The following is a 22,642-nucleotide window of genomic DNA, read 5'->3' as shown; positions in this document are numbered from 1 at the left end:
ATTGCAAAGAAGGCTAAAGGCATACTGGACTGCATTAGTAGGAGTCTTGCCAGCAGATCAAAGCAAGTGGGTATTCCCCTCTATTCAGCGCTGGTGAGGCCACATACATTTTGAATATTGTGTCCAATATTTGAGCCACTCACTACAGAAATCATGTAGACAAATTGGAAAGAGTTCAGCAGAGGGCAATGAAAATGGTTAGGGGGCTTGTGTCCACGACTTATGAGGAGAAGCTGAAGTAACTTTGGGCTTATTTAGTCTGGAGAAGAGAAGACTGAGAGGAGATTTAGTAGCAGCCTTCAACTACCTGAAGGGTGGTTGCAAAGAGGATGGAGTTAGATTGTTCTCAGTGGTGGCAGATAACAGAACAAGGAGCAATGGTCTCAAGTTGCAGGAAGGGAAATTTAGGTTAGATATTAGGAATTTTTTTTTCACTAGAAGGGTAGTAACGCACTAGAACAGGTTACCCAGAGAGGTTGTAGAATCTCTATCTTTGAAGGTTTTTAAGAGCTGGCTTGACAAAGCCATGGCTGGGATGGTCTAGCTAGGGCTGGTCCTGCTTTGAGCACGGGGTTGAACTAGATGACCTCCTGAAGTCCCTTTCAACCCTAATTTTTTATGATTCTATTATTGTAATCTAAATTCTCTCCAAAGGTCTGATCTTCTGTATTCAAGAGGATTTTTTTTTAATCTCTTGGGCTTATTACCAGAAGGATGGTGGGTATCTTTCAAAGCATTCTTCTAGGTAAGGACAGTAGTTTTATAATAAACTACTAATACTGCTACCCCTTTAGTGGTTCTTTCATTATGCATATTTTTGAAGGTTTTAACCTTTCTCTGAGTAGGAGTGTTTATAAAATATCATTCAGTGAGTCATATCACACTTCTGCCTGCTCTCCAAATCCAGCAGACAAGTCTTGAAATGAAGTGTGAATAGAAGTCCATATATGACAAGAGCTTTGATATATTCTGGCTTATTGCAGAGCTGTATGGCTTTCTTGACCATATGGAGCTGTCTCTCTTTTCCAGTCACTAATCATTTTTTTCAAACTATTGGGCATCATGTGTATTCAATGTTTAAGCTATATTATATCTGCCATTTTCCAATGCTTAGGAAGTGTTGATTACCCACTCACATCCCCAGCTCCTCCAGATATACAAAACTATGGTACAATAGCTTTGTACATTAAGGTGAAGTTACACATTATGGTTAGATCATACTAAGGGCACTTAGAATGTGAGTATTTGCACATTAAGATCATTAACTTATGCTAAGTTCCCTCCAAGAATCTCAAAGTTATACCACTTCACGCAAGACTTAAATCTGAGCCATGCTACCTAGCTCATATTAGGGTAACTTCAGTCTGCTCCACGGAGATAAACCGAGCCATTTGCAGCCCTTCAATACCCCAGGATGCACTGCTCCCAGGCCCACCACCCAGAGCAGGGATAGAGCCCAGATGTCCTTGCTCCTAGCCACGCCCCTGCTTGCTAAACCTCTAGCAGCAAGTCAGAGCTGTGCAGGCAAGAAATAATATTAACTTTTAATGTATGACTGCTCACAGCATGTTCTAACTTGGTAGTGCCCAAACTTTTTCCCCCTCGGGGAGGATGAACAGTGCTCAGACCCTCCATGAGCTGGAGCCTGTGGGTCCAATCTGGTGTGCTTGGGGCAGGAGCAGGGAACGTGGTCTGGCCAGCATGCAGGGGAAGGTGGCATTGCTTGGCCACAAGTTTGCCACATGGGGGAAAAGGACATGGTCCAGCTCAGATTGGGCTGCACGGGGATTGGGAATTTGGTAGCAGGGGAGGGTGACAATATTGATTTCTACTGTTCCTTTACCACCACATTTCCAACCTGTAAGGAACCCTGAATGCCGGATGTTGAGCACCCCTGTTCTAACTTTAATACCACTTAACAATATACAGATTTAATATTGTCTAAATATAATGTGTAAGCTCACCCTGCATGCTAATACAGAGCTCTAAAAGATTCCCTGATGAGCTGAATGTGATGAAGAACTATTTCAAATTGGAAAGATATAGCTGTGATGGTCCAGGAAATATTTGAGAGGCAAAGATGTGTGTGGTCAATGTCTTTTATTGAACCAACTGCATGGTTGGGATAGACTTAGACAAGCTTTCACATGCAATGCATCCTTCTTCAGGTGCAAAATCCCAAGTTTCCTCCAGATCTACTATACTTTTCAAATAATATCACTGAACTGCATATACATTAGGATTTTTGGGGTGTCTCTCTTAGATTCTTGACTGTGTAGTTGATAGCAACCATTAAGTATGCTAGCAATACGAGTTTTGCTACTGACTACAAAGGAGCCAAGATTTTATCTATATGTCTTTGTAGAAGTATTTTTTAAAATCTATTTCTGATAGCAGGGCCAGATCCTACTCTAGAGGGAGCCAGACCTATACCATCCTTCCTGCAGCTTGTGACTGAATTCTACAGGCACTACTATGCACAGTTGGTAAAACTCAGACAGCTTATTCAGTCTGATTCCATGCCAAGCATTCTTTTCACAACAGTATTTAGAAATTATTCCAATCTTGAAAATTAGGATGGATTTGGCAACCAAACTTTTGCAGGCAAGAGATCAATAGGTAAATGTACTTTGAAAAGCTGATTATAGCTGGAACCGTCCCTGGGGGGTCAGCCCTACTTTTCATCACTTTAATCAAGAATTAACAAATATCTGACTCTCCTCACCATGAAATAAGAAGGTGGCAGAAAAGAATAGAATTATCAGACCATGAAAGAATACTGCTTTTCATTCTCAATTCTTTGTCAGCCCATATAGACCAGGTTGTAATATTTAGAAAATGCTGCAAAATCAGTCTTTTTCTCTCAGTGCTTCTAGGAAAACAGAAGGTAAATGTTTCTGAGTCACTTTGATTATTATATTTTGGACAAATACTTTGGATCACATGGGTGTAAACAGATTATTTCAGGATAATACATTTGTTAATTAGTGGAATAGTACTCTGATCAACAGGGTAGAAGAGACTCTTCTATTTAAAAGAGACTCTTCTACTTATTTAAATAAATGTATGTGGGGCCTTAGATGATGGACAGAAGGAATACTTGTATTGTAATATAGAGGAGAAAAATTTGTCAGGCTATTATTTGTATTGTCCACATTGACACATCTTTCAACATGTGGTAGCATGCTTCATCATGTACACTTAAAAGTCTAAACACCTGCTTGTCTCCTGTAATCCCTGTATTTGGCTATAGCAGATGTTGGAGACAGCAGAATTTTCATTACTGGACTTGACACAATTTCCTCACTGTTGGTGTCACATGAATTGAACTTGAATTGAATTTACTCATTTGGATGAAAATCTTTCTAAATCAGCAGCAATAAACAGTGCAATTATAACTGAAACAGTGAGGCCACCAAATTACTAATATTGCCCTGACTCCAAGAAATGAAGATGTTGGCATTTTTACCTCATGGTGAAAAGCAGTGATCCAGAACTGACGATGCCAAATTCTTCAGGCTCTGCTTTACTGTCAAAGATAGACTACTCTAAACCAGTGGTTCTCAACCTTTTTTGTACCAGGACCCTTTTGTAAACATTGATGGCCAGTCCCGATTCAGTGCCCCTCACTCATGACCTGCTGCCCCCAGGCCCCAGCCCCCCAGTGTGTGGGGCAGGAGGCAGGTATGGGGCAGGGGCAGCCCTTTACAGGCTGGAACTCTGGCAGCCTGCAAGGGAAAAGCCATGTTTTTCTCCTATAAAGGAGAATCCATTTTTAAAGTTTGTTTGTGACCCTTTCATATATTCTTGCAACCCACTTTTGGGTCATTAGCTACCGGCTGAGAAACACTGCCTAAACCATACCTGTCTTGGTATTCGATCATTAATTATTATAAATAATTTGTTGAAGACTAGTTCTGTACTAAGTCCTGTGAAAGACAGTCTAAACCTAGCTTGCTCTTTTGGATCTTTGATGTCTCAAGAAAGTTTTATATGTTTCCTAGTGGCCTGCTGAAGTTGATATTAAGTGTAATGTATTTCTCTCAGAGATCATCTACACATTGCCCTACGGTGACCTAGAAACACGCTACATTGCCATATGGCACGTTACGGTGACATAGTGATCATGTGTGTCTGCATGTGATCACCAGCTACATTGCCGTAGTGGCATGCTCCTTGGGTATAGCGCGCTGCTACAGCAACATAGTGGCAAAATGTAACTATGTGCTGTGCACATGGTGCAGTAGCTGCCCATACTGCACCATGCTTTACTACTTCAAAAAGATGTAGATGCAACCATAATGTAGAGAAATTTGAGAAAAATCTTGAAAACAACTCCTTTAGTATACTTTATCTTCCTCCAGTAGTCCTTTTCCTTTTTAGAATAGTCTTTTCCTTTCAATAGATTTCTGTATCACATACAGACTAGTAGACAAGTTTGTAATATCAGCTAGATCATTAAATATGCAAAAGATAATGTTGATTATGCCTCTCAGAATCCCATCAGTTTTGCATGTACCCTATATAATTTTGACTGGATATGTTAACTTGAAATGTCCATAATAAGGAGGAGTTATAAAATTGTAGAATTATAAAATAACAATGCATAATGTTGAATGCCTTTGTTTCCTATGAGCTTGTCTCTGCAAAGAATTCATTTTAAAAAATAGTTTAGCCTGAGCTGCAAAGTTTTGGTCTGGACTTTCCTTATTTAGCAATGTTTCGATCTAGGTTTTAATTCCAGTACAACTACTGGAAAAAGCTACTATTTTTTAAAAACTTCCACTCTGAATGTTGAAATAAGTTTCACAAAGTGGAAAGCAAGTGCAAATAATGACATGATACAAGGAAATATCACATATATTTAGCAACAGCAGTAATAGCATTCAGTGGTAGGTTTTCCAGATGTTAAGAGGTAATAAGCAAACTGTTTAATATGTATCCTCTGTAACAAACTATGATGATATACAGTGAAATTGTATATAGTATGTGTCCTTATTTAATGGAAAAATATGTTCATGGATGTGCATAGTTCATGTACATTGCATGTATTTTATGCAGTAAACTGCATGTTAAATTATTATGACTGATTTGCAGTCCAATGGAAATCATAATATCTCCATAATACTGAAATATCTCTGCTTGTCCCTAATAAGAACTAAGCTTAAAAAAGGCTTAATAAAACTGAAACAAAGCAGAGGTCTAAAGGACCTCTATAATTATATGATATATTTTATACCCTTTTTTTTTTTTTTTTTAAAGAAATGACCAAAAGTGACCTGAAATAATTTCCTTTCTGTGTTCTGTATTACAGGTATGTGATAGGACATGTGTCTGCCAGACAGTGAAAATTAGGTTTACTATCTCAAGCATTTTTTAAAAATGGGCATAATTCACTCAGTTACACAAAGTGATACCATTATTATTATTCTGTTGTGCGCACCCAAAAATGCCAGCCTCTCCCAAAGCATAGTCCCTGAGAAGCTGACATCTTTGACATCTCCCTCATGTTTGACACCCTTTTATACTCATAAGACCTGAGATGAATATGACAAGAACCTCAGACTTAATAAATGCATTTGGAAAGAACACAACTTAGAAGAGACAGGTCACAATTTATCTGTTCTTGAACAGAGGAGGCTGCTGACACAATAACTCTTCTTACTTATCTTCGGTGCACAGGGAAGCTGTAAATTTGGTTACAGAGAGGTGAGGAGCATAGAAGCAACAATATTTCAAAGATCTAACAGGAACCAGTTCCCAATATTCCCTTCTATTGGTGGTAGAGGCACAATGCCTGTGTAACAGGGAGTGCCACTTAGGGACTGTGCCACTTCCCTCTGACTAATACAACTTCCTATTGTGTATAATTACCATCTATACAATATGATGACCAAGATAATTTATTTCCAACATGTAATTTAAACCTGTCCTCCCACTTAAGGTCAGTATTTTTTTTTTCTGCAATTCCCTTTTAAAAATATTTAATTGTTCAGTTTTATTTTGAATGATGTGGCAGGTAGTTTTACCCAGAAATCACAAGTTCTAGTCTTGGTGATGGGAGTATACTAAACAGACAGTTTAAGCAATGCAGGAAAGGTCTAAAACAAAAGATGGAAAAGTTTAATATACCACATGGCATTCTGCAGACTGTGCAGAAGAAGGAACTGTAGACTTTTGTCCCATATCCTTTGAAGGCATCTTTGAAGTGTCTGGAGAAAGCTTAGGTGGATGTTCTTGGATTTCAGGCTCTGCTTTATTGTCAAAGTTAGGAGCTATCTGAATGGAAAGAGATGCTGTGTGTATCTCAGGCACAGAGTTATAGGTAGGTGAGGCAGGTCTTTGTGGAAATGCTGGCATTTCAACAGGCTCAGGCTGTTGCTGTGTATTACAAGGAATGCTATTTGTTGGGTCTTGTGTCCGGGTTAATTTTAGGGCAGAAATTCTACGTTTCTGAGACCCTTGTCTGTGCCCTTGATGAAGACTAGCACTAAAGCCAGCTATGGTGCTTGTGCTTTCACTGGAGACTGAGACCAGTGGTTTAGTGATTGTTTGTGCACTTGTGTTAGATGTTTTAGAAGACATTGTCTTCTGGACAGTCTCCTTGTTAGTACAGTAGACAGTATCTGAAGGAAGGTTTTTAGTTGGCTTGATTGTTACTGACTGCAAATTAATTCTGTTTGTTTTGAGATTAGTTATTTCTGTTCTCCAAAAACTTTCTTTTCTAGGGGGTGGCTGAGGTGCCTTATTTGCCAAAAGCATCCACACACAGCAAAACAAGATTAAAGGAAAAACAGAGAGAAAGTAAACGTTAGCAGGAAAAGTAACTCGAATTAGGCTTGTCATTTTAAACAAAAGAATTGGAGCTTATCCCAAATATCATTTAAGTCAAAAGAAAGACTGAATCAGATCCCCACTACACTTCACTGCACTCAATTTTAAATTTGACATTTAGAAAAAACAGAGAATCCATTTGTTGATAGAGAGCACAAATTGCAATTAAAACAGAGGCCAGGATAATACATTTTTACTTTGCATCGACATTATTGTATAAGAATTATTACCATCAATTTTTTTAAAAGCTTTTTCACATATCATAAAATGCATTCTTATAATTTTAGTTGACAAGCTGCTATTTATACGTAGCATTTATACACATATACTTTTAAAGTTTTTGAATTAAAATAGAAATGCAAGTGCTATTCAAATGTAACTTTAATCCTTTTTTGACAGATAAATGCATTTCTAAATTAAGACAAATTGTTTCATGGTGTTCAGTATAGTTGTTATATTTAGTTGCAAAAATCAGCAGAACAGTACTTCTACCTAACTTCTAATTAATCTAATAAAACTTTATCATCAGCTATCACATATTCCATGAAGAATGCTTTCTTTGGAATATAAAGCATTAGTCAATAGCCTTTGAAGCCTGAAACCATCATAAGGCTTTTTTTTTAAAATTTATTTTTATTAACTGAAAGTTTTACTCTTGGAAAGTAGCTTGTGAATCAGCAGACACAGATACACCTTGGGCAGTGTATACTATATCTATAGCTGCTGTACAGATAAGCAATACTTAATGACAGGAAAACATCTGGCCAATGCACCATAGGGCACGACATCTGCATATTGTACATCTTTAAGCTTACTCATGTATAATACCAGTGGGTGAAACAGTGTATGCAGTTTTACCTGAGTTGGTGATTTTTTCTCTTGTAGGTTTGGCCGGACACTTCTAAAGCCTTTTGCCGCAAGAGATGAACTGCTAGCATCTCCATTCAATGTCTCTCTACTACCATCATTATAAGATCTCCAAGCTTTTAAGGGGGAAAAAAGAAAAAAACACATTTTTGATAAACAGTTCCTATGTATCTATGTTACTATTAAAAATCTTCCTACTTTTACTGTTAATATAGGCATTTAAATTAGTCATATAAGTAAACTACAGCTTCTCAAGCTCTAAGCTTGTCAGATCTGACAAATTCAAGTGGTCAGGCTTGATCAGTATTAGCGTTAATTCAGTAGTTCTCATATTCACAGATGCACAGATTTTAAGGCCAGAAGGGGCTAATTTAGCCCCTGGGTATGCAGCCCTTAGGACATTCATTAATTCCTACTTCAAGTTATCTTGTGCTGAGCTAGAGCATCTCTTCCACTAGAATGACCACACTTGATTTAAAGGTTTTCAGTGAAGGAGAATTCACCACAATCTTTGGTAAGCTGTTTAAATATTTTGAGCCTTTGTTCCCAGGCTGAATTCATCTTCCACCTGCCAGCCAGGAGAATCTGGATCACTGGATACTCTTAATTGCAGAACTCTTGATTTTTGCTCCTCCTTATGCTAGGCATTGTCCAAATACACAGAAAAACACAATCCCTGATTTAACGGACTTGGAGATAATAGGTAGGGAAGAGAGATATGCATGCAGTGTACTCAGGGGGATGACAGGGTTATGTATGCTCTATGAGAGCTCTTTGGCAGTTCTTTTGAAACCAATAGTGGTAGTGAAAAAGGCTGTACTCTTCCCAAGTTGGTTTATAGCCAAAACTATTCAGTGCTGCTGGAAGTGCTGTCACTTAGGGTCCCTCTAGATTTTCAGGTAAAGGTGTGATGTGATTTGATGTGTGATCCACACAGCTGGGCCTCCAGTTGTGCCACACTAGTATGGCAGGAGGTGACTGTGGAATCCAGCAGATCTAATCACCACCCTGGGCTCCTCTCGCACCAGCAAGCAGCAAATTCCCACAGCTACATGTCCAACAACTGATGGGCCTCTCAGCCACAGGGGCATAACTATTTTGCTACATAGGCAAACTAAAGCTGGATATAAACCATCTATAAAGTTTTTACACATTTTCCAGCTATAACTTTATAGCTGGATGTACCTTTTATGGTGTGATAGTTACTTGCACATGTCGCCATTCTAAATTAATTGTGCAATTAATCAGTTAATTGTGTGATACATGTAACATGTAGAGGGGACCTTACAATTATCAAAAATTCTATTGCAGTTCTTTATCAGTGCATAGGTGTTGACTTTAGTATTTCAACTACACTTATCTGGTCTTCCATCCCTAGTATTTTAGCCCTGTATGACTATGAGTTATGAGTTTCTGTCCTATACTGTTGTGTAGTGATGCTGTAAACTGTTACGCCATGCTGTATTTTGCTTTTGAGTGGGCTGTACTTATTGGTGAGCCTCTGTCATGCAATCCACTGAAGGATGATCAGAACCGACTGCGTGTCATACATGATATTTAACTAAATGCTGGACAAAACACTAACAGTTTTGATACTTAAGACAGATGGTTGCTCACCCACTGATCACAATTATGGGTTTTACCCAAGGTACTTTGCAAAAATCAATAAGGTTTGCATATTGCATTAGTGTCTATTTGGATGACTAGAAGATTGCTATTATTCAACCACTTACAATACTATTATACTTATGCATGAGAAAATATGTTTTATTTACCTGAATCTGGAGACTGAGAATCAGGCCCTAAAAAAGAAATATCAAGGTTAATACTAATGTTTATTAGCCAATTTTCCTGGCTAGGGATCTGCATACCATACACAACATTGGGCCTGATTTTTTATTCTTTGTTCAGCACAACCTTACATTAACCATGCTGGGATTTTAAAATATGCAAAGAATTTAGGACTACATTCTTATTTTTATAACATGCACTTTATAAAAAGCAATTTGACCTAAGAGCAGTACCTTAGTGAATGTTTTCATTTCTGTCTGTTACTTTTCTACCATTGCTCTGCATGAATTCATTAGGATTGCACAGATAAAAGTGGGACAAAACCTGGTTGGCATAAAGTTAATTTATTTTCATAATAACTAAAGGCATACATCCTAAACAGCTAACTAGGGTGAGTCCCCAGCTAATTAAATTAAACCGGGTTATTTGTGAGAAGCTAGTAGAGACTAAAGGATAGGTGTGTCAGTGTTTTTTAAAAGTCTAAACCAGATGTTGTTACCAAGGGAATCTAGCCAATAGATTGCACATGAGTCAGCCTCTACCACCATAAATTAGACTTCTCTCAGAATGAAGTTATTCAATTTTTTTCAGAAAAAATATTTAAGCTGTATAACAGCATTATTTTCTTTTCACAGCAGTAACTATCTGTACTTTGATATGAAAGGTTATTTTAAGTACTTTATCTCTGGATTTAATTAAAAAACCTTTCACAGACCATTTTAAAGGAGTTGATGTAACTGTAATTGTAAAAATTAATCTAAGTTAAGGAAGTTTGATAGTAACTGTGATAATCTCAGAAGAGCCAGTTTTCACAATATGGAAACTGTTCTGATAAATTTCCTTTGATGATGCACAGTTGGAAAAGACCTATAAAACACAAGCTAACTGTTCTATATTCACATTTTCCTCTCTGTTACCTAAATGCACCTCAGCATATTATACCACAGGTAACCCATATTTATTGCTCAATTAAATTACATTTTACAGATGATGATATTGTGCTCTGAGAGTTACAGCGCTGTTATTTAATCACTGATACCTCAGACAGGAAATAAAATAAAGAATATTGTTTTTTTTACCCCCCTTCCCCCACAATAAATGCTAAAATGTTATTACCTTCTCATTTCTATATATGAGAAGAAATGGAACAGCTTATGGAAGGGCTTCATTTAAAAACAAAGAGGTTGCATATGGGAGAGATGAGATTTTTAAGTGGTAGAAGAATGTGGGAATCTGTAGGATTTCTTAGACAATTCAAAAAGAAAGACAGTAACTGTCCATATTACACAATATATTGGCACGGGATACATTCATGTACACAGGGTGCTTTCATGATTTAAAGGCAGAGTAAGTTTGAAAAATTTTAAAGTTGAATTATAGGGTTTTTAAAACAAATTTCAATTTTTTAAATACGTAGCAATCCACTAAAATTATCAACATAAAAATGGCACTATTGAGCATCACTGCTTTTATGGACTAAGTACAGTATACAAAACCTTTTTAAAATCTCAATTTGCCTGTTTATCCATAATAAATCATACTGACTTTGTCGGACGTGTTACAGAATGTCAAACCCATAATATTAAGTCTATAATTTATACAGACAATAATCTCTAAAGGCCCAATGCTATCACTCTTATTCGTGTTGCATAACACTTGTGCAAGCAGCCCTATTGATTCCAATGGGATTCTTACCCTCATGGATTAGATACTCTCAACTGAGGAATCTGTGCAAAATTTACAATCCCCTTGCATTTTTTAACTTTTTCAACCTATACAATTTAAATGTAAAAAAACCAACAGAAGTTGTTGATCAGGTAGGGAAAAAATTGATTTAATACAAATGCTCTCTCTCATCTGTGCTTTTTGAATACTCCAGCAAGTATTTTCAGGCTGACAGTTTTCATGGTACCATTCAGCCAGGAATTAAATTATATGGCAAACCTTGTACTTTTCTCTCAAGACAGGGATTTATATTTGCTGACAGACACTTAAACTGAGTTGGGCAAATGGAGCTCTTCAATCAAATTTGCTAATATGTTTTCAGGATGAGCTAGCGTAACAGTAATCTCAATATGGTGGCATGAAACATGGAAGGTTTGAAAATATATTGAAACATCAGTATAAGTTCCCAGGTGTCAAGGGAAATGGTATGTATATATCCTATAAAGAATGTTACAGATGTAACCTATGGGGCTTTTGAACATAAAGTTTCCAGTTGAATGACCATAATAATACCAAAGAAAACTAAAGAAAATAGGAAAACCCTCAGCCAGACTTCCATTTTATTTTAGGCCCTCTTGTTCACTAATTCTTTGAGCTTCTTTATGTATTCCAGTTGTTTGGTGCTGCTACTATACCACTTGGATAGGTTCCTCATTTATTTATACCTAGCAGGTAAGTTACACTAAATTTGGCCATATTGATGCCAATACACATACATTAAAGTTCCAATAACTTAAACCAACCCTGAATGTTATTCTCTAATTAACAAACAGTTCTGCCTCCATACTCAATGTTTTCTACCCTTTTTATTATCTGTTTTTCTTTAATTTGTAGGAAGATTTTCTTGAAAATAAGAAGTTTGTTTCTTAAAAATGTAACTGGCTTTGACCTGTCATTTCACAACAGCAGCTATAATCTACTTGTGACAATACAGTAGTCTCCAAAATGGTTGAAATAAACAAAACCAGATCTTCATGATAATTTCCTTATGAAGAAAATAGGTGGATACAAGCAGACAAATGGGAACATGGGCAAAATGTGTGACATGGGCAAGATTTTTCTTTTTAAATTAAAACAGCTTTTCAAAATTTCTGAGGCGGTTTGACCTTTTATTTAATGTTACTGTATACAGCCAGAAAAAAGAGGACATCTTCAGAAGCAAACTATATTAAGAGATTCTGGTATTGTGGAACCATGGCAACCATATAACTTAGAGCTGCCAGCAGAACTGAAATATTAGCTACTCTTTATCCCATCTTTGCAGAGAAACAGTACAGCAATTCAGCCATTACATAAAGCCATTGAAGGGTGGTATTATATTGGTTAGTTGTTATACCTGCAGCCAATAGGTTTGGAGAACTTTGAACCCTCTTCACAGCTGTTAACATGACAGACATTGCAGCACGTTTGCGAGCACACCCACCGCTATCTGGAAGCACAAAATGATATAGACACAGCCCAAGACAAAAGGAGCAAGCACATGCAAGATATCACATGGTACAAGTACGCTATGGCAAACATGAAAACACACATGCAGTTAGGAATCATTGTTCATTTTTATAGGTTTTCAAATCCCACAAATTAGCAGAGCACACTTTTCAGGTGCTCTGTATAATGAATACAGTAATGGTAACACTGAAGTGAATAGTTACTCTTTGGTAAGTGCACAAATGTGTGCATTCCAGTGCCAGAAAAACTGCTTATGTGTACCTGATAACTAAGAACAAATAGCTGATCAAAATAAAGGATGAAATATTGCACAACATTCATTAACAATGTGCACTGTCAAATCATTTTATTGTGTGGCTAAGAAAGACACTATTCATAAATCTGGCTTGTACTTTATTGCATGGTACAGTATGTTTGTACAGTAATATTGGTTTGTAATATGAATAACAAAACCTGCAAGTTTTTCTTCTGCTAGGCTAGGTACAGATGTTCAAAAAGCTGGAGGTGGAATCGATCAAATGATGTGGTTTTCTGTACGTGGTGTCGTTTAGATCTGTAGTGAACAGAACACACATTCACCCTTTGATAGAAAGGGCAAATCTTTGACTGAGTTCCACCATTTTTAAACCAGTTAATGTGTCCCGAACTTCGGTTCTGTTACAGCTATAGACAGTTGGAGTTGAGCAGTATGTTGGGAGAATGACCGAGATTAAGTGCTTACTCCCAAGGGTGTTTATCACAAGATCAAAGTTTGGGCCAGACCTGAAATTGTTAAGGTATTATAATGCATTTAGAACACTTTCTTCCACAGATGGGAGGTTTAAGGAGACAAAACCTCTTTTCTTCTACAATTATTTCCTTCCAACTTCTATCCCTTTCTCTGACCAAGGGCTGAAGATTCTGGGCCCAACAGCATTGTACCATTACTGGCAGCAATTAATATATCATGGAATTTGGCTTTTCATTCTGGGGCAACCACCATACCCTACCACACCAGTCACAGATTCATAAAACCAGTGCAGAAAATAGTCTGCATAAGTGTGTGTTTATAGAATCAAACTTTTTTCTGCTCTTTGCTCCAAAGTTGAGAGGAGGTGTGCACCTGTGTGCCTGTTTGAAAATCACAGGCTAGGATTTTTAGAAGAGCACTACAATAGGTATATTTATCATATTGGGCTTGAAAGTGGCATGCTGTTTAGTTATGGGAGAGTAAACATAAATACTCCCAAGATTTGTAAACTGGCTCTGATATTCCAATGAAAATATCAGACTATACTGGTCACTGGATCTTGTGGCATGTGTGTTAAACAGCTGCTGACTGACAATTATCTGTGCTGCTGTCCTCAGACAGAAACCTTTCTGAAGTCACCTCTTCTCCCATGGCATGAGGCAGAGGCCTGAGTGATTTCAGCTATCTAGTAAGCATAGTAATCCTAATCAATGCATTTCTTGGAATTAATTATTAGTATTATTCATGTGAAGCAAGAGAAAATGGTCATCATGCCCACATGTTTACTGGAAAATGTTGACAAATATGACACTGTAGCAGTTATTTAATGTTACTCTTTCCAGTTATGTTATTATTGTCCTCTCTCCCCCACCCCCAAATAAAATAAGATGACAGACCTCAGAATTACTGGTAAGTGAATTAAAGGAGTAATACAGTAAGTATTTCTTATTTCATTGCATCTTCATTACCATAGTGTATAAATATTTATGTTTCTCTCATAGGAATATATCACAAGACTGACAGCATACTGTATTAGATTAGTAAAAACCAACAGTCCAAGATACAATGCTTTTGTGCTGCCATACCTTCTAATCAAACACAATACAGACTTTATTGTCTTTCTTGACATCTGCTTTCCTTGCATTTCAGAGCAGGAAATGCGGAAGATGAGATGTAGACTGCCACTAGTAAAAAGACCTAGTGGGCACAAATACCCCCTCAAAGGACTATACTGAGGAGTACTCCAGTGAGGCATTGCATACCTACTTTGCATGTACTCCCCACAAAAAGAGGTTTGGACCTCTTCCTTCAAGGTCTACATTTCAGTCACTGGACACTACCATGAATGCTTCCCTTCTTTTATTTCTCCCATTTTTTCTTTCTATTTAGCTAACTCTCTCTTAACTAACTCCACCCAAAGAATTACAGAGAAAAGTAACAACCATCACTCCTGCTAGACAAAAGAGTGATATTAGCAATATGGTATGTCAGGCACTCTGGGCATTTATATACATTCTACATTTCAGTCACTGGACACTACCATGAATGCTTCCCTTCTTTTATTTCTCCCATTTTTTCTTTCTATTTAGCTAACTCTCTCTTAACTAACTCCACCCAAAGAATTACAGAGAAAAGTAACAACCATCACTCCTGCTAGACAAAAGAGTGATATTAGCAATATGGTATGTCAGGCACTCTGGGCATTTATATACATGCTCTGGGAGAATGGGCGGGGGGGGGGAGTGAGGGGGGCTGGAGCTTTAAGTAGAGCAACTCTGAGAGCCACTCTAATTAAAGTGCCTGGAATGTCTCATGTATGAGCTCCCTGTGCTGAAAAATGGCAGTAAGGACACTTTAATTAATCTCATCAAATGAGTTTTAGTTAAAGCATATCCACTACCATTTTTCAGCATGGGAATGCTGATACACATGATGCTGGAGTCTGCTGGGGTGTAGTAATTACCACACCCCAGCAGACTCAATTAATGGCGTCTGCTCCGACACACTGTACAATGCATCAGAGCAGCCTCGATGCACATGTATCGGTGCCTTCTATTCACTCTATTGGTATGTTGTATCACTTTCTCATAGATTCATAAATGTTAGGGTTGGAAGGGACCTCAGTAGGTCATCGAGTCCAACCTCTTGCCCTGGGCAGGAAAGAGAGCTGGGGTTAGACGACCCCAGCCAGGTGCTTGTCCAGTCTCCTCTTGAAGACCCCCAGCGTAGGGGAGAGCACCACCTCCCTTGGAAGCCCATTTCAGATTCTGGCAACCCTTACTGTGAAGAAGTTCTTTCTAAATGTCCAACCTAAATCTGATCTCCATCAATTTGTGGTCATTGTTCCTAGTTACTCCAGGGGGTGCCCTAGTAAATAGAGCATCTCCTATTCCCTGCTGCCCTCCCCTGATTAATTTATAGGCAGCCACAAGATCACCTCTTAGCCTTCTCTTGTGAAAGCTGAAGAGATCTAGGTCCCTCAGTCTCTCCTTGTAGGGCCTTGCCTTCAGGCCTCTGACCATACAAGTGGCCTCCTCTGAACTCTCTCAAGATTCTCCACATCCCTCTTGAAGTATGGTGCCCAAAACTGGATGTGGTACTCCAACTGTGGCCTGACCAGTGCTGCACAGGGGGGAAGCATTACCTCCCTGGACCTGCATTTGCTAATGCATGATAAAGTGCGGTTAGCCTTGTTGATCACTTCATTACATTGACAACTCACGTTCATCTTGGAGTCAACTATAACTCCAAGATCCCTTTCCACCGCTGTGCTGCTGAGAAGGTCATCTCCCAGCCTGTAAGTGTGCTGGTGGTTCTTTTTGCCCAGGTGCAGCAATTTGCACTTGTCTTTGTTGAACTGCAACCTATTTCATTTTGACCATTTTTCCAACCTGTCCAGATCTGCCTGGATCCATTCCCTACCCTCTGGTGTGTTAACTTTGCCCCGTAATTTGGTATAATTTGTGAACTTGGACAGGGTGCTCTCCACGCCCTCATCCAAGTCACTCATGAAGACATTGAATAGCACTGGTCCAAGGACTGAGCCTTGTGGGACTCCACTGCCCACATCTTTCCAGGTCGATATTGACCAATCCACCACCACTCTCTGGGTGCAACCCTTAAGCTAATTTGCCACCCACCTGACTGTATAATAATTTACATCATAGCCTGTCAGTTTATTTATGAGAAAAGAATGAGATAACATATTGAAGGCCTTCTTAAAATCTAGGTAGATGACATCTACCTTGACTCCTGCATCTAAGCATTTTGTGACCTGGCCATAAAAAGAAACAAGGTTAGTCAGGCAGGATCTACCTGCAACGAATCTTGTGCTGATTTCCTTTCAGCATTATTTCCCCTGCTGGGCTCCCACAAATGTGAACCTTAATTATTTTTTTCAGAGTTTTCCAAAGGATAGAGGTGAGATTAACTGGCCTACAGTTTCCCGGTTCCTCCCTTCTCCCCTTTTTGAAAATAGAGACCACACTGGCCCTTTTTTAGTCCTGCGGGACCTGACCGGAGCACCATGAGTGCTCGACCAGCCTTTAGCCTTCTCCTTTGGCTTGTTTTGTTTATTTAGATATCAAGCTTTCAAGATGGTGAAAAGGAGATGGGGGAGAACATGTCTAGAACTGGTCTACCACTGTCTTTACAGAGTTGAGTGCAGTAGGCACTGTTACTGTTTGGTTCTTAGGTGACACTGAAATACAAACAGTACTTATTAATAAACAGGAACTTCTATAGGAGAGGGCTTACAACATTAAGATCATGTAATCTCCTGCACTGGCCCAAAAGTAACTTCATGACTAAGTCAGAGACCCCGGGGGACCCAGTATTTGTTTTCTTGCCCCCAGACAAACTAGATAAATTGCAGGAGGTTGGATCATGTGATGACTTATATTAATAAAGCTAATGCACATAAAATATTTTGCAGCCTTCCCAAATTGTGTGTTCCTCTTCCCTGGCTGCTCTTTATGAGTTTCATTTACTGCAAGCAGCTGACTTGTTTAATCATTTTAAAATTAGATGCATTTATCAAGAAGATTATTCCTGTAAAACTCCTACCTAAAATATTTATAGACAGGCAATAAGAATATATTTTAGCATATTAACTTTTATCCATTCATTAGCTATTTATGCAGGAAAACAATATCAGTATTTGCAGATACTCATGAAACATGTGGTAGACATATTTATCCAGAACGTTTCAGTTAGGAAGTCAGTGTGGTCTCAAACAGGCGGCCACAAGTCAGGAGATCCAGAGCTGTATTCTCAGGTGTCTGGATCTCTCAACCTCTCTGTACCTTAGTTTTATGAAACTGTCACATGAACAAAATGATGCTTATCCACCTTTTAAAGTGCTTAGGAGATTCATAGATGAAAAGCCTTTATGTATTTTAAGCATTACATTTTTCAGAGGTTTCTTGCTTAATATGAGTTTAAGCTCATATTTTCATTAGAAAACTTTTTACATTGTAAGGGGCTTTGAGAAACAATGATAAGTAAAAAAAGGAAAGAAAATCCCTAGCTCAATTTTGTGCCTCTGAAATCTCCCCTTATAACTTCTTGTTTATTTCTTAGGTATTTGGATGATGTTTTCTTGTCTTTAACTGTTGGACTTTGGGAGTTTGCATTTTAACATCTGGTAAAGAATGAATATCAAATGCTAAAAAATTCCTCCCATATATGGTATAGTAGTGAAAACTGAAGCTCCCTAAAACATACTCTCTGTAGACAAAAATATCTTCTGCAGGGATGGCTGGGATTCACTGCCAACTCTGCAGCCACATAAGACACTATGTTGGAGGAGCCTACTTTAAGTGGTAGATCTAATTTTTCATTTTCTTTTCTTTTTTTTTTTAAATGCATTTGTGCCAACCTAATGGCTTTGCAGCATCACCAGAGCTGCTGGGACAGAATTAAAGTGTTTCTTAGTTTTGATGCTGGTGCTAATTCAGTAGGTACCTAAGGGCATTGTGGGACCCAGCACCAGGTGCTTTAATTAGCGAACTGTGCTAATTAAAAGTGCCCATGTGTCATGTGTATCAGCATTGCCGTGTGTCCCCCCTGATAAAATGGCAGCGGGGCACTTTGAACTAAAGCTCATCAAATTTGGGTATTTTTCAAAGCATCCTGCCGACATTTTTTCAGTGTGGAGATGCACGGTAACATTGATACATGTGATGCGGAAGGCTGGCAGAGAGTGTCAATTTTGATGCTCCAGCAGACTTGATTAATTGAGTCTGCTCTGATGTGCTGGATTTCTAGTATGTCAGAGCAGGCTCCATGCATATGTGTAGGAGCCCTAAGAGCCTACCCCTGTATTCATGAACTGAATCCTTCTGTGACCCAAGAGTAAATCCACAGATCCAAGATTATCACTACCTCATATTTTAGGTTTGGGCAGGTGGCTGGGAAATGCTCTGTGCTCTTCTTGACCTGCTGCTCACAAACAGGGAAGAATTGTTTGGAAATATTGTAGTGGATGAAAACTTGGGCAGCTGAAACCACAAAATGATTGAGTTCAGGATCCTGAGGAAAGGAAGGAAGGAGAGCAGCAGAGCAAGGACTGTGGACTTCAGAAAAGCAGATTTTGACTCACTCAGGGAATTGATGGGCAGGATCCCTTGGGAGGCCAATCTCAGGGGTAAAGGGGCCCAGGAGACCTGGTTTTATTTTAAAGCAATCTTACTGAGAAATCTTCGTAGGAATGAACGATGCCAATGTGCAGGAAGACTAGCAAGTACGGCAGAAGACCAGCGTGGCTTAGCAGGGAACTCTTCAGTGAGCTAAAACACAAAAAGGAAGCTTACAAGATGTGGAAACTTGGACAAATGACTAGGGAGGAGTATAAGAGTACTGTTTAGGCATGCAGGGATGAAATCAGGAAGGCGAAAGTGCAACTGGAGTTGCAGCTAATAGGGGTTGTGAAGGGTTTCTATGAATATGTCAGCAACAAGAGAGAGATGACAGAAAGTGTGGGTCCCTTACTGAAGTGGGGAGGAATCTATTGACAGAGGATGCAGAAAAGGCTGAAGGACTCAATGCCTTTTTCACCTCAGTCTTCACAGGTAAGATCAACTCTCAGACTACTGCACCTGGCATCACAGTTTGGGGAGGGTATGAGCAGCCAACAGTGGATAAGGAACAGGTTAGGACAGTAGTTTTCAACCTTTTTCAGTTTGTGGACCCCTAAAAAAATTTCAGTGGAGGTGCAGACCCCTTTGGAAATTCTGAATGGTGATGTGGACTCCTTTGAGTTGTAACTTTTCATATTCACATACTTTTGATTGATCAAAGTCCTTTCATGGACACCCTTAGGCATATTCTACAGATGTCCAGGGGTCTGCAGACCACAGGTTGAAAATCACTGGGTTAGGGACTATTTAGAAAAGCTGGATGTGTACAAGTCCATGGGAGCAGATACAATGCACCTGAAGGTGCTGAGGGAGTTGGCCAATGTGACTGCAGAGCCACTGGCCATTATCTTTGAAAACTTTGTGGCAACTGGAAGAGGCCCTGTATGATTTTCTAAGCACTTGATGATTAGGAACAGTCAGCATGGATTCACAAAGGGCAAGTCATGCCTGACCAACCTGATTGCCTTCTGTGATGAGATAACTGGCTGTGTGGATGCAGGGAAAGCAGTGGACATTTTATACTTTGACTTTAGCAAGGCTTTTGATACCATCTCCCACAGCATTCTTGCAAGTAAGCTGAAGAAGTATGGGTTGGTTGGATGAATGGACTGTAAGATGGACAGAAAAGTGTCTGGAGTGTCAGGCTCAACAGGTAGTAACCAATGGCTCAATGTCTAGCAGGTAGCCAGCATCAAACGGAGTGCCCCAAGGGCTGTTTTTTTTCAATATCTTCATTAATGATCTGGAAGCCAGGATGGACTGCATCCTCAGGAAGTTTGCGGATGACACCAAACTGGGGGGTACAGTAGATACACTGGAGGGTAGGGCTAGGATTCAGAGTGACCTAGACAAATTGGAGGATTAGACCAAAAGAAATCTCATGAGGTTCAATAAGGACAAGTGCAAAGTCCTGCACTTAGGATGAAAGAATCTCATGTACTGCTACAGCCTGGGGACTGATTGGATAAGCAGCAACTCTACAGAAAAGGACCTGGGGGTTACAGTGGACAATAAGCTGAATATGTGCTAGCAGTGTGCCCCTGTTGACAAGAAGGCTAACAGCATACTGGGCTGCATTATTACAAGTGTTGCCAGCAGATCAAGTGAAGTAATTATTCTGTTCTATTCTGCACTGGTGAGGCCACACCTGGAGTACTGTGTCCAGTTTTTGGCCCCCCACTCCAAAATTGGAGACAGTCCAGCAGAGAGCAGTGAAAATTGTTTTGGGGGCTGGGACACATGATATATGAAGAGAGGCTGAGGGAACTGGGTTTTTTTAGCCTGCAGAAGAGAAGAGTGAGAGGGGTTTGATAGCAACCTTTAACTAGCTGAAAGGTGGTTCCAAAGAGGATAGAGCTAGACTGTTCTCAGTGGTGGCAGATGACAGAACAAGGAGCAATGGTCTCAAGTTGTAGCAAGGGAGGTTTAAGTTGGATATCAGGAAAAACTTTCACACTAGGAGAGTGGTGAAGCATTGGAACAGGTTACCTAGAGAGGTGATGGAATCTCCATCCCTGGAGGTTTTTAAGGCTTGGCTTCACAAAGCTGTATCTGGAATTACTTAGTTGGAGCTGGTTCTGTTTTGAGTAGGGGGTTGGACAAGATGAATTCCTTAAGTCCCTTCCAACCCTAATTTTCTATGATTGGAAAAGGGCAAATATAGTGGCCATCTTTAAGAAAAGGAAGAAGGAGGATCCAGGGATCTACAGACTGGTTAGCTTCACCTCAGTCCATGGAAAATCATGGAGCAGGTCCCTCAAAGAATCTATTTCAAACCACTTGGAGGAGAAGAAGGTAGTTTGGAACAGTTGGCATGGATTCACCAAGGGCAAGTCTTACCTGACAAACTTCACTGCCTTCTATGATGAGATGATTGGCTTTATGGATGAAGAAAGAGCAGTTGACATGATATACCTTGACTTTAACAAGGCTTTTGATATGGTCTCCCACAACACTCTTGCAAGCAAGGTAAGAAAGTATGGGTTGGCTGAATAAACTGTAAGGTGGATAGAAACCTGGCTGGATTGTCAGGTTCAGAGGGTAGTAAATCAATGGCTTGATATCTAGTTGGCAGCCAGTAACAAGTGGAGTGCTGCAGGGGGTGGCCCTGGGGCCAGTTTTGTTCAATATTTTCATCAGTGACCTACAAGATGGAATGCAGTGTACCCTTAGCAAGTTTCCAGATGACACCAAGCTGGGAGGAGTGGTAGATATAGTAGATGGTAGGGCTAGGATTCAGAGAGACATAGACCAATTGAGGGATTGGAACAAAAGAAATCTCATGGGGTTCATTAAGGACAACTGCAAAGTCCTGCAGTTAGGACAGAAAAATCCCATGCAGACTGGAAACTGATTAGCTAAGCAGCAGCTCTGCAGAAAAGGACCTGGGGGTCACAGTGGACAGTAAGCTGGATATGAGTCAACAGTGCGCCTTTGTTGCAAAGAAAGCTAACAGCATACTGGACTGCATTAGCAGGAGTATTGCCAGCAGATTGAGGGAAGTGATTATTTTTCTCTATTTGGCACCGGTAAGGCCACATCTGGAGTACTGTCTCCAGTTTTGGGCTCCCCATTACTGAAAGGATCTGAACAAATTGGAGAGAGTCCAACAGTGGGCAGTGAAAATGGTCATGGGGCTGGTGCACATGACTTCTGATTAGAGGCTAAGGGAACTGGTCTTATTAGTCTGGGAAATTAATTGAGGGGGAGGGAGGAGGGATTTAATAGCAGCTTTCAACTACCTGAAGGGTGGTTCGAAAAGGGATGGAGATAGACTGTTCCTAGTGGTGGCATATACTAGAATAAGGAGCAATGGACTCAAGTTGCAGCAAGGGAATTTTAAGTTAGATGTTAGGAAAAACTTTCTCGCTAGGAAGGTAGTAAAGCACTCAAAGAAGTTATCCAGAGCGGTTGTGGATTCTCCGTCCTTGAAGGTTTTTAAGACCTGGGTAGATAAAGTCTTGGCTGGGGTGATTTAGTTTGAGAAGGTCTTGCTTTAAGCAGGAGGTTAGACTAGATGACCTCCTGAGATCCGTTCCAACCCTTATTTTCTATGTTTCTATGATTCTACAAATGTAACCCAGAACACTATGTACAGTAGTTCATA

The 22,642-nt window shown here is 39.5% G+C and overlaps 1 protein-coding gene across 35 annotated transcripts in view; it reads right to left on the bottom strand.

Moving 5' to 3' along the window:
- The window catches only part of SORBS2 (sorbin and SH3 domain containing 2), a 434,751-nt gene that overhangs the window by 111,083 nt on the left and 301,026 nt on the right, over nucleotides 1-22,642 (bottom strand). For 21 of the 35 annotated variants that reach the window (XM_025207800.1, XM_025207796.1, XM_025207802.1 and 18 more), the window contains 4 exons: nucleotides 12,554-12,646; nucleotides 9,477-9,503; nucleotides 7,693-7,817; nucleotides 6,133-6,744 (listed from right to left, as the gene is read on the bottom strand). In XM_025207800.1, the coding sequence (XP_025063585.1) occupies nucleotides 6,133-6,744; nucleotides 7,693-7,817; nucleotides 9,477-9,503; nucleotides 12,554-12,646 (857 nt within the window). Of the gene's footprint in view, nucleotides 1-6,132; nucleotides 6,745-7,692; nucleotides 7,818-9,476; nucleotides 9,504-12,553; nucleotides 12,647-13,119; nucleotides 13,220-22,642 lie in introns of all 35 variants that reach the window. The other 14 variants (XM_025207876.1, XM_025207867.1, XM_025207862.1 and 11 more) reach the window with 6 other exon arrangements.

The sequence above is a fragment of the Alligator sinensis genome, unplaced genomic scaffold, assembly GCF_000455745.1.
Source record: "Alligator sinensis unplaced genomic scaffold, ASM45574v1 scaffold528_1, whole genome shotgun sequence".
NCBI classification, from domain to species: domain Eukaryota; kingdom Metazoa; phylum Chordata; order Crocodylia; family Alligatoridae; genus Alligator; species Alligator sinensis.
Note: the sequence above shows the minus strand (reverse complement) of the source record. Positions and strands in the feature narration are given on the sequence as shown.